General features: G+C 36.5%; 1 protein-coding gene across 2 annotated transcripts; it reads right to left on the reverse strand.

The window, feature by feature from the left end:
• Positions 1–4,484: 4,484 nt before the first annotated feature.
• Positions 4,485–13,057, reverse strand: mindy4 (MINDY lysine 48 deubiquitinase 4). Of its 2 annotated transcripts, none has more exons than XM_044129443.1 (18): positions 12,239–13,057; positions 10,677–10,796; positions 10,388–10,605; positions 10,056–10,311; positions 9,762–9,979; positions 9,610–9,662; positions 9,429–9,529; positions 9,221–9,337; positions 9,025–9,116; positions 8,425–8,526; positions 7,800–7,863; positions 6,740–6,805; positions 6,581–6,648; positions 6,413–6,476; positions 5,983–6,144; positions 5,592–5,772; positions 5,193–5,271; positions 4,485–5,043 (listed from the first exon to the last, which is right to left on the reverse strand). In XM_044129443.1, the coding sequence occupies exons 1-18, from the start codon at positions 12,296–12,298 to the stop codon at positions 4,995–4,997; spliced, it is 2,070 nt and encodes a 689-aa protein (XP_043985378.1). In that variant the 5' UTR covers positions 12,299–13,057; the 3' UTR covers positions 4,485–4,994. The 2 variants fall into 2 exon arrangements, with proteins under 2 accessions (XP_043985378.1, XP_043985379.1); XM_044129444.1 differs by having other exon boundaries at positions 4,497–5,043; positions 5,592–5,688.
• Positions 13,058–13,165: the final 108 nt, after the last annotated feature.

The following is a 13,165-nucleotide window of genomic DNA, read 5'->3' on the forward strand; positions in this document are numbered from 1 at the left end:
TTGCAGTCACTCACTTAATCAAGGCTATCAGATGCCTTGGAATGAACAGGAGGTTGAGCAATCCTTGCTCAGCCAAAAAAATAAATATACAGTAGATAAAACCACGAAAAGCTTCCACAAAAAAGCACAAGTTTAATGCTTGAAAACATCTGTTTAGTTCAAGGAAAGCGCTTGTGGGGAAACTCAAATGCAGTGACTGACTGATTTGTATTGTCAAAAAGCAAAGTGTTTCTGGTGTTTGAACTTCTGAACCACAAACACACACCTATCTATGACCGCTGGTGTGTGTGTGTCTGAAATCTGAACCACTTCTCACATTGTGTCCCAGTTTACTTTACTTATTCTCAAGCAACAAGTAAACTGTTTTACCAAACACTGCATATAAGATATTAAGGAAATCAAGACAAACAGAGTTGCCTTAGAATAAAAGCTCCCTTGAAATGAAATTCAAATTGATGATTTTAATTTTCTATAGTGACCATGTCTTTGGTCCATTCCAAACTAACAAAGTTGCTTTGGAATGCTATAACACTTTGTTGTAGCACTAACAAAGTGCTGTAACATCCCCTGAAACCACAGAAATGGGAGATTTATCCTCCCTTATGGTCTGGGGAGTATTGACAGTGATTGTTTTTTGTTTAAGTAGTGAAACAAACACTGAATCAGGCACACATGCACACACGCACACAAGGGGGGTTGCTGATGGATAAGGTTCTGAGAAAACACAAAGTACAAGCCAAAGATTACAACAGCTCAGTTCTCACGTCAGCTAGACTCCCCAGACCGAGTGGGAGCCTTTTCTTTCACAGGCTCATGCATAATTCACTAATAATGCTTTTTGAGCCATCATTATAAACTCATCCGTGGTAAAAGTTGAGTTAATGAAGAGCATGTTTAATGGTGTGTACAGATACCGTCTCTATAACTGGGATTTCAATCTAGGCAACATTTTCAACTTGATATACAGTTGCCTTGCAGAGCTATAAACCATGTGATAGCCTTTGCTCCACAAATCACAGCATTCTTAAGAATGGCGGAGTTCAGCTTTGAAATTTATGCTTCACCCAACCTCTGTATACTTGTCAAACTTGAACACATAAATCCATCCTGAGCAACATGTGGCAAAATATGAAGTGATTACCTGAGCCAATTAAGGAAACGGCTGAAGCTATAAAGGGATTAAGCTGCTAAAAATACGGCTTGCACCTCAGGGGGATGCACAGGGGATCCCTTTCCCTCCGGGTGGGCAGGACAGGGACACTGGATCCTAATCTGAGGAGGATATCACTTATCTGGAGACAAACAGCACAGATTAGGAGAGGAGACAGAAGATGCACTGGGGATAGCATGTGGGAGGGCTTTAACACAATTACACACAAGCATCAAATCCCCTTTCTGGTACCTTTGAGAAATTTGGTGTAATAAATAGTAAACAGAGACCAAAGCCATGCCATTTCCTTCCTGTCAGACTGCATCCGGCCTGGCCAAAGCCCAGGGGTGAAGAGAGGAAACACCTTAATGTCGTCACCTTCTGCTCCAGTGTTATGGCTAACAGCTCCTTAAGCATTTTCACATTTCAAAACCACAAACTTCAGAATGCTTTGGGGAACTTTTTGTGGTAGACCAAGCCAAAGTAGTGCACAATTGCACATTTTTATAAAGCCTCTTTTAACTTGATACTTCTAAATAACACCCATTACAAAAAATTTCCACTTGTGAGATATTTAATCTTAGAGGTTTCCTTGACAACACTAAGTTAACTATCTAGGGTAAAGTTATTGAATAATTGAAGGCAGGGTTAAGCTACAATGCAACATTCCCTTGAAATATTTCATAAATTCCTGTTTAATTCCAGACCAAAGTACAATTGAGATCCTCTGACTGAGTTTGACCCTTTTTTTAAAAAAAAAAAAAGAAAAATAAGTAAATGTTTCAGTTTGTAGATAGTAAAAGCTCCTGGACATATCCCAGAAGACTTACACTGTTATTCTGACAGTAGTGTCTTCAAGGTTCTGTCTGAAAATTAAAGCAGCTGCAGCTGATTCAGAACCCTGGTGCTCATGTCCTGACTAAAACTAGGAAAACAGACCCTTGGGTTAAAAGTCCTCACACTCGCTTCCCGTAGCTCAGAGAATATACTTTGAAATACTTTTGTTAGTTGATAAATAACTGGATGGCTTTGCACCAAAATACAGATCTGATATTGTTTCAACCTTCGAGACCACTCAGGTCTTCTGGTTCAACTTAGATCAAACATGGAGAAGCAGGATTCAGTTTTTATGCTCCTCTTATCTGGAACAAACTTTCTGAAAACTGTAAAACTAAACCCATTTGGATAGCGTTGCATTTGACCGTTTCAATTATAATATGAACTGAAACATCCTTAATTTTACTCTGTAGTTCAACTTTTATTTTCTGTGTTACAATATGTCGCCACAATCTTCTTTGTGTGTTTTCCTCATGTAAAACACTTTGTCTTGTGGCTGCAATGTGTTAGGCAAATAAATTTTCCAAAGGTTGGTATTACAAAACATCGACTAAACATTTTTCAATCGTTTCATTCGTAAGAAAGTGTGTTTTTAAAAAGCATGTCATTTTACTTCAGCTATAATTTTTGCACAACTTGGTTTCAATCTATCACATACAGTTAAATACTTTTGAGGTTGTGGTTTTAAACTTCAAGAAACGTTAACACTTCAACAGAACGCTGTGCTCTACTTTAATTTTAAAAGATATGGTCATAAGTCTTTAAGGTGAATTTGAACCTCTGGTGCCATTCCTTCATTGATGCTAACAGCTCACTAAGGGCATTCATTGGCCTGATTTTTGTCTTTAACCCTGCAAACATAATAACCTGCTTGTCGAACATATTTCATTCTGACACAAACATGGTTACTTATGACGTATGTGAAACCACCTCTCCCCTCATGCGCAAAAGAATTTTCTGACAAAAGTGCACACGATAATCCAATTTTGGAGACCCTTAAGGCTTTATTCAGGCAAAGCATCATATTTATAGTGCATGCAGTAGACACAGTGGCTGTAAAACTGTCAGAGGGTGAACAGATTTACGCCATGTCTCATGATTAATTCATTTCTCTTCTTATGTCTTTTGGGGAATGCACAAATCCCACATGAGTCACCAATAATATACATTCAGATAACAAGGTCTCAATTAAGGATCTGACAACTGAAAGATGAATAAGCTGTCATCATCACAGTGGGATCTTCCCCAACAGTTTCATTGGTGCCAAAGGGAAAATGTTGGCAGTAAGTAAAACAGGTTCTGTTTTGTGAAAATGTGTTGATGCACATTTTGACCCAAACCACAGCTGATCAGTGATTTGGTCTGTGGTGTGCAGTTTGACGAGGAGGGAGCTTCTCGTTCTGCCAGCTGAAGGGTCTTTGATCCCCCTGTGCTTGAGGTGTTGGCAGTAAGTCTCTGCCACCCCCTCTGCATGGAAGACATCTTTCTCTTCGATTCTTGTTATCCCAACCTGATGAAATCATGTGATCTCAGTTTATTGTACTGAAAGAAAAAGCTTGAAGCCCATGATTAAAATGAACAAACAAAAAAAAAATAACTTAAGACAATAAATATGTTTTATTACAGACAGTGATATTTTGGATTATTTCTTATTTAAATGTCAAGGTTAGTAACATATCTTAAAGGAAATGTTAGTTTGAGCTGAACTGTGAAACCAGATGATCAGTGATAAATCCTTTAAACCAAATTATTCACATTTTGATTCCAGTGACAAAATTAGATACATTAATTTAAATACACTAATTAATCAACTAAGAAAAAAAATTACTATTTTTCCATCAGATTCTCAGTCAAGTAACAGGTGAAAGCAAGGATGTTGTTTGCCGATTGGATATGATGCACGCAAAAACAAGAAAACAATGTTCCAACAGCTGTGGTAAAAAAAACGAAAAAAAACCCCAACAAATTACCGGAAGACATCTTCCAGTAATTACAACCAGATTTTACAATGCTGTTTGTAAAATCTTCAAAATCTTACAACCAGCATTGCCGACATTCTTATAGATGGCGTTTTTATAACCTTTTATAATATTAATCTTGCAAGAGAAGTTGTCACTTTTGACTACCACATTCTCTGAGAGTTTCCAGTCTGGGGTTACTTTTGGGTTTTTTTTAATACCTTATATGGATACCACTGTAACTTTGTGACATTTAGACATTTTCCTCAAAGAAAACATCTGTTCACAATTAATCTGTGCTATTAAAATGCTTCAGAAAAACATGGAATATTTGGAATGGTGCAGAGGCTTAAATATTCCCACAATCTCACAATCCAATAAATCAATGGGTAATTTTACACAACCTCTTGCAAACATATCCACTGTTACTTTAAATCTAAATCTGGCAAGTGGGTATGATTAATTTTGGGTAAAATGTAAAAACCTCTGTAAGAGCAAAATCAGAAATAAATTTGTTAATTAAACAAAGGAGACATCAATGTTTGTAGAAAATTCTTGTTTTATTATCTGCCAAAAATAAAGTTTATATACATAAAATTGTGGTGCAAAGCATTTTAAAAGTATTGCTAAACAGTAAAAGGCCACAGAAAGTTTACATTTACTTTTTTTTTAATTTTTTTTTTATGAAATCTTCAAGACTCCTTGTACATAAAAGCAAACTCATGTGATCAAAATGAAATATAGCTGTGCTTAAAGAAAAAATGGTTAGGGGAACAAGTACAATGCAGGAAATTGTTTTTAATACTGCCTATTTTAAACCATGTTTTGTAATTGTACTAATTTCATTTTTACATTCACATTTTTAAATTAGAATTTAAACCTTTAACCCAGATACTGAATTTATGCTGTGACTTGTTTTTTGTTCATTATGTTTTTCTCTATAGCATGTTTTTTTAGGAAAAAAAAGTATAATTTTACAGTCAAAATAACATCAAAATGGTTACATTTGAACACAGTCATTATTTGAACATTTTAAACAGCATGATTACTCAGAGAATTGGCTCGGTCTCATTCCAGTTGACTGATGCATCTTTCCACCTGCATGAAAACAAAACCAAACTTTTTAGGGCACGAAGAACCAATCCAGGTAAACACAAAATGATGTATAACTTTTTTTTTTTTAACCAAATTTATCAGTTATTGTGCACATTAAGAAATAGAAAAAAATGGGCAAAACAAGGTCCTACCGTGTCCTGATGCAGAGCTCAAGTGGAGGAATTAGATCAGCATCAACTTGGTGGTGTTTCTGTGCCAATTTGCCGACAGCTGAACAAACAATTCACATTTTTAGTTTGGTTCAAAACAAAGTATTCTCATTAAAAGAAACGTCCCAATAGATGTTTTAGTGAGGTGAAACATCGCAACAGCTGTTCATGCATACTCTAGGTCTAAATCAGTCACTGTCTAATGTACTGTAATTAGAATTAGTAGTATTGAAAGGGAAAAAGCAGTAATCAATAATTATTTCTTGTTGTCAGGGAATCAGGAGAAACAATATATAAAAAAAATAAAAACATATTTGAAGCATGCAGCTGCATTAAAAAAAAAAAGATGATTAGGTCTAGAGAACTACAATAAAAACATACCAACAGTGAGGCGGATTTCCTCCTGCTGATTGGCCAATCCATCATAATAATACAGATCAAACTCCAGGTCTTCATCTTGATTGGCCAATAGCTCCCTCTGCAGGCCAAATAGCACACTGAAGTGACTTTCACTGCACACCACCCAGATGGGGTAAGAAGGAGACTTTAGGTAAGCCCCCACCTAAGGTAGACAATATGAATATTTAATGTTTTGGCGTGTAAACGCTAGTTTAACACAACTGTTAAATTGTTTCAGTGTGCAGTAAGACTCCGCTGATCACAGAACAACTTGATTTGTACTAGACAAAAGATCAGCTGCTCTGTGATATTTTGTACTTGCAAGCAACCCAGATGTGTCTACCATCACCGTGAAAAATTCAACACATCTCACCTTACAGATATTATAATGTTCAAACAAGGACAGCAGGCCGACTTGGCATTGGTCCTTAATTCCCTTAAGCAAAGTCATGTTGCCATTTCCTGAGTCCAGCTCTACATCGTTGTCGAAGACGTTAGAAACCGCTCTGCCACAGAGCAACAGATTCACCAACTCCTGAAGGTGGGAGGGGGGAGAAAAAAGAAGACAAACATGGATGAAGGATGGACAGAAGGAAGAAGTAGAAAAAAAGATTGGAGGGCAGGAAAGGAGGAAATAGACAAGGAACAACAACATTTAGATGGGATAGCTAGAAATATTTTTTTTGTCTCTCGTTTTCTTCTATTTTGTACTGAACCAGACCTGGAAAATACTCAAATCCAGACTTTGTAGAAACTCTGTAAATTTGGCTTGACGTGATCAAACTTAGATAGATTGTTCAAACCTGAGTGCAGTAGCCATGAGCTCCTATCAGTGGGGTTGTATGCATGTCCATATCCTCTCTCACTCTGACAAGATAAAAAAAATTATTAATTAACAAAAATACAATCCAGTTCAAAGCAAGTTCTTCAGAATGTCTTGTTTTGAAGAGCCACAAAGGGTTTGCATCTACTTTTCAATGGATCGGGAAAGAACAGCTGAGATGACCAGCAGGACGCATCCGAACATCCCCATTTCATACTGGGGAATAAAATACAAAAAACAAAAACATCAAAACAGAAGATCTGGCAGGCAAGACAGAAAAAACTGAGAAAAGTGGCGAGTTCTTCACCTGCTCAATATGCTGCTCTAGAATGACCTCCAGATCTTTGATGTTATCCACAGAGAAGCACGTCATCTGGATCAAAAGGTATTCAGAAACACATAAACTTGAAAATAAAAGTTTAACAAAAGACAACAAAAATAAAGAAAAACATAATAACTCAGCATGAAATTTTGGGCCTTTAATGATACAACTTAAATATATTTTTTACAAATGAAAATTATATGCACAAGTTGGAATTTGCTGTGGATAATTTACACAAGCTTAAATGTATATACACCGATTCAGACCAGACGTTTTGCATCTATCAACCATATTCAGATAATGGATGGACTGATGGTTTTGTGTCAAGGACCCTAGTTTTAAGCATATACCATCAAGCTTTGAATAGTGTTGAGGTCGAGACCATTTCCAAAGTGTAGCTTAACTTCGCTTCAGTTTGGGTTTCGGATAATGGTCTGGTTGGAACCTGATTTTGTCCAAGTTTTAACTAGTCAGTTGTTGATTGAGGGGGAAACTGAATAAATAATCAATTTACTTTGTGCAATGCAGTCTGAAAAAAATTATGCCACCACCACTATGTTTCATATTGTTCTTTGAACTGAAAGCCTATCAATATTTGCTTTGTCTGCCAATTGGCCTTTCCTCCTGAAGACACTTAGCTGGCGAGCGCTTTCTAGGTGGGGACCCCTAGTACAACTACATAAAATTTTGCTCTCATTGTGGAAATTTACGCTGGTATTCCAGCATGTTCCTATTTATAATGCTTTGAGGTTCCTTAGTTGTTCCTGAACATCATAATAAAATCTAAAGGCGACCATCTTGATGAAACTAAAACAACTGGATATTCCAGTAGAACAATTATGCCAAACATGCATCAAAACTAGTCTAAGAAAAGATTGAATAAAAGTTAGACAAGTTTATAAAAATCATAAAGTGTGTTTGTCCTAACCCAGAAATATCATTAAAAAGGCCAAAATTAAGAGAACATTAAATTATATGATGAGTGTCCAGCATGTAAACCTCTGATGGAAACTGTCCTATCGTACAAACCGAAGAACCTTTGTACCTTTTCAAACAATTCCTCAGACCTGTAGTGTCCAAATGTGGTGAAATGGCTTCTTCCTGGATTTCTGTTATTAAAAAAAACAAGCAAAAGAATGTAAATACTTTAAAATAGTGGTACATCTGGTCGAGCAGTTCCATAGGGGGGTTCTCAGATAAATAGGTGTGAAAGATGGTGGAGATGTGAACCCAGTTTGTCAGACTACTCATCTGAATTAGACATAGTGAACTGATCTGACCTTAGATAACATATTCTCACAACTTGAGATAAATACAAAAAGACAATGGTGTGATTCTCTGTGTTAGCTAAAACCCTTTACAAGCCTAAGTAAGTAAGCTCGGGTTGCAGCAGATATCATGTTCAACAGTAACATATGACAAAATTAAATCATTAATTTAATTTGCTGAATGAATATTAATTAATTTATAGTTTAATTCATTCGCCACTACAAAACAAGAGGAAATATGAGCAAAGAATAAGAAAATTGTTCCACAAACCAGTTCTGACGCAGAGGTCACTACAGCAATTTTTTTTACCTCTTTAGGATCGACTTTCGAGACTGTTATCACACGTACAAATGTCAGCATAAAAGGGAAGTGTTTTAACCAATTAACAGGCGTTGTCTTACATTGCAACTACAGCTTGCTTTTCCTCCCCGGCTCTCCACAAAACTTCAGCCAGAGCCAAAACAAGACAGTGTCTTCTGGTGCTGCTGGAAGGTCTTAGTCGTCTGAAAACAAAATGAAACATCAGTCTTAACCACTTTGTCTGCAGTTCCAATCCAGATGACACAGACTTTATATAACAAAGAAAATCTAAGTTGTGAATAATTCTTAAGTGGAAAGAAAATAATACATGGTTTCTCTTTGCAGAAAAGAGAATGCAAGTAATTTGCGTGCAGTTTTAGATTGGGATCAAAATTTCAACTACCACATGAAACCTTCTAATAAACCAGCTTTCTATCATCTTACAAATGAAACATGCTGACGGCAGAATTATAATGTGTCGATGACTTTCTTCAGGAGGGAAAGTGAAGCTGCCATGGGGAAAAAAAGTTGACGCAACCAAAAGACCAAACAGCCAGACTGACAATAAAACAACTTAGAAAAAGTATATCACATAAAATCACAATAAAACACATTATAGTTTGTGATTATGTAATGCAAACATGTGAAAATGTTAGATTGAGACCCAGAAAGGCAAAGCTTTGATGTGAAAGCTCACTTACTGAAGGATACCATCTCCACCATCAGTGTTTTCAAACAGAAGCTTCTTCAGAAAAAATGCTTGAATTGATGCCAGGACTCCACAAGGACCACCCTGAAAATAAATAAATAACTTATTAAGCATTAAGAGTTATTTCAATAATAGACATGAGAATATGTACGGTACTTGAATTTATTTTAAAGTATGATAAAAATTACCTTTCTCTGCACAATCCCGTATCCGAGGTCATGTGTGTCAGAAAAGGTAAAACCCTGATTCTTCCACTCAGTGCTAAAACAACTTAAGCTGGAACCCAGAAGAATTGTTTTCAATTCCTAAAAGAAAAGCAACTATTGAACAAACAAGCTCAAATCAAACAGAAACTGTCTCTTGCTGGTCTTTGTATCAGTGCTGTCAGAAACCCACCATGGTGTTGCGATGGTCCATGGGACGGCCTGGAAATTTAAACTTTGAAACAGCGCTATGAAGAGACACTTTGGGCAGACTACTAGAGTCATCAATGTCATCTGAAAATGTAATAAAACACACCCATTTGGCAAACCAAGTTGTTAAACACATCTATGAAGTTTCTTTCTTTCAGGCTTACCTAAAACCATCTCAGCCAGGTTCAGCTCGTGGGCATCTGGTTTCATCTGTGCTCTTCAAGAAACAAGATACGAAAAACCTCTGATAACCTTCTGAATGCACTTTCACTACTATGAAAACATACAATCCAACTAGTAACAAATGAGTATTTACTTTATTGTGTTTACTGTTCTTTGTGTTTTACTTCTGAAGTCTTTTTCTTCCTGGTTTTCTTCTTTTGAATCAATGGACTTCAGATTTTGTTCTTCCCAGCTGGATGTGTTTTTGGCAGTCAACTCAAGTCCATCCTGAGTCTCTTTGCTTTCCTGATCCCTGATGAACAATGGTTGAGAAACTTCGACCCTTTGACTTTGCCTTTTTCTGTTAGATTCCTGAAATGAAAACATAATTTAATTATGGACGAAAAATATCAGAAATATACCATCTACAGGTTTCTAAGGTAAATACCTGAGCTACTGGTCCGGCCACCATGCCTCTCATGCGGCTAGTTTTGTTTTTCAAGGTGACCCCAGCAATTAAACATTTACTTTCTTTCTCTTTTCGGGTGTAGTTCTCCTTATTCAAAGGCCTTGGTTGCTGGCCATCTTGGTAATCTGTGCTGTCAATTAAGAAATCCTTTGGATTCAAGGAAGTGGGTCCATCTTTCTTTGAAATCATGGTTAAATCTGTCACCGGAATGCTGCATACTTCTTTCACTTCAGAACTGTAAAAGAAATATCAATATAAAATACCATAGCTTCAATGGAATAAAATAATGCAAGTTTGTAGCTGTTAAATACCTCAGTTCACTGTGTTTGCTAGAACAAATCGCTGGTGTAATTTCATCTGCTTTTGTTTCATTTATCATTGATGGGGATCCTGCACGGTATTCAGATGTTGAGCCTGTATTTGGGACCACATGTTGAGAGTCTCCTGTGGTGACATTTTTATGGTGTAACCGTTCAATGTGATGCTTCACGATGATTTCCAACAATGTTTTCACAGGCGATTTCTGAACCTGAAAGTCAGTTGCAGACTATTTAAGCAGATATGTATATAAAGGTGTGGCATTTATCATGATGAATTTACCTTATTTTGTCTGTAGAGATCGTCAATGTTAAGCATCTGCTTCAGCAGTGATCGGTTATTGATACTGGCCGGAGTGCGTGGATGTTCCTCATCCATACAAGCAATGGTCCTTTTCAGGCCCTGTGCATAAAACACCACAGAATGCATGAATGGATGGTGGGATGGGTGGATAGATGGATGGGAAAAAAAAGAGAGGAATATTTATAGATAACGACATTTTGTTTATATACAGTAACAGTTAGAAAAGCTCATTGATGCTCTCTGCCCTTGGATGCCCCCAGTGCAGGAGGTGGGAGACAGAAGAACTCTGTCAACACAACACCAAGGAGCAGCAATATCACAGATTCTTCCTCCTGGGAGTTGACTAGAAGGAAGACATTATAACCATTATACAAACTCAAAACATCCCTGCTGTTATTTGCTTAGTTTTTTCTTATTTCAAATAACATTCCTGCTGTTATTTTCATAATTCTGTTGCTTGTACAGTCTATTGTTGTTTTTAAACACAAATATCCATGCATATTTTTCTTTAAATGATCCTTTAAATCTGAATATACTCATTCTAATGACTGTACTACTTTTCTTATGTTGAAACTTTGCCCTGTCTGTACAGTCTGTTAATCAGATTTTTAGATATTTTACATTAATGCGAATGTGCCTGCTTCCACTTATCTTTAACCTGCTGCTGGTACACTTGAATTTCCCCACAATAGGTCAATAAGTGCTATTTCTATACTATTCATGCATAAGTGTGACCAACAATTAAAGAAAAAACTTCAAAATAATATCATTGGCACTCTACACATACTGTATAAAAAAGTTAAATGACAAGTACTCATTTACTTAAAACTCTACTTCAATCAATGATACCTACTGGACAAACAGTTAGTTCATTCTTTGATCAAAATTTGCAGGTAAGAATTGTGTTATGATTTATGAGTGTCTGATTTCTGCACAACACAGCTCTGTTAGGGAGTTTGTTCCAGAGGGAAGAAGAATAAAGGTTTAATTCTCTCTCAACGTGGCCAATTCTGCTCCAGGGAACATAGAATGAGATGGTTCTACATGATTCATAAATTAATTTATTTAGGCTCAAGACCAATATAAAAAGTATGAAATCTTCAGCAACACTTGAGCTGCAGCTGTTTGTATAATATGCATCACTTTTGACTATGTCCTGTTTTGACTAAGTTTGTTGCAATTGGTACTGCAAAGTACGCTGGTTAAAAAAAGATTAATGATCATCGGAAAACATGTCTGCTCCGATTAATATATTCCAATTGCTTTATCAATTAATTGCATATTAAAACATATAATAGTCTTAATATTGCTCCAACCTCCAGCTTTTCGATGACTTTTGGGGTTTATGCTTAATTCAGTTGTTCCCTTTATATATGTAAAAGACAAAGCAAAAAGTCAGCGTAAACACCATATCATGGAACATGTCCCAAAATAACATGCTGACCACTGAGAGGGTAATGCTAACACGAGCTAGGTAGCTAGTTAGCTAACGGTCTTCACAGAAACAGAGTTCTGTTGACACCTAGTCTTCGCTGACTTACCTTCCTGCTCAGATATTCCCGCACTAAAGACGAAGAAATTTCTTCCACCGAAGGGACCATGATAATGGTAGCGTGTCCAGCTGCAGGAAATTCAACAAAAAGCAGCAATTGTTGGAATGAAACGGCAGTAGGCGGTATACTCTGCCCTGCGCCGACACCGCAGATCTTCCGTTAGGTGGATAGAACAATAATGAGACGAGATCTCCCAGGAAGAGATACTGTTGTCAGCAAAGTGTTGACTGAAGTGGTGCCTTCTCGGTTGCTTCTTTAATTAAACGAAATTGTTGTACATTTACACATTGGTTGTCAGATCAGGAAGACTGATGGTTGGTGGAGAGAATCAACATGTTTTATAGATCAGTGAAACTGCGCAGTTGGTTGTTCAGCAATGCGTGTTACCATGGTGATGAGAGTCGGTCTGGTGTTCCACAAAATTATGCCTTTGTATTTCAAAAAAACTATCATGGTCACCATAAATCCTGTAATTCTGATATCCGGTTCAGTAATATCCAAAGAATAAAAGTAAAATGTGACATTTAACTTTGTTGTAAACAATCAAAATGCTTTGTTGTAAACAATCATATTTACCAAAGACATATTTGTCTTTGCAGAATTGTTATTCTTAAATGTGGAAGAAACATACATATATAACCTAAGGCTGTAGTTCCCAAAGGTGGATCACTAAATGGGATGCTGAGATTCTTTTCACCTAAATACCAAAAATGACAATGAAAAAGCATACTTTAGTAATGTTGCTAAAGATGAGAGAGGGGAAAAAAAGCAGGACTTTTTATGCTAATTGTATTGTCCTTGTATCATTTGTTCACTGACTAAAAATGCTTATAAGAGTAGAGGTCATGATTTAAAGTGACTAAACCATTATTATATATAATTCACAATATCCATTATCATTACAAAGACATATAG

This window comes from Gambusia affinis, linkage group LG10 (assembly GCF_019740435.1).
Source record: "Gambusia affinis linkage group LG10, SWU_Gaff_1.0, whole genome shotgun sequence".
Classification (NCBI taxonomy): Eukaryota; Metazoa; Chordata; class Actinopteri; order Cyprinodontiformes; family Poeciliidae; genus Gambusia; species Gambusia affinis.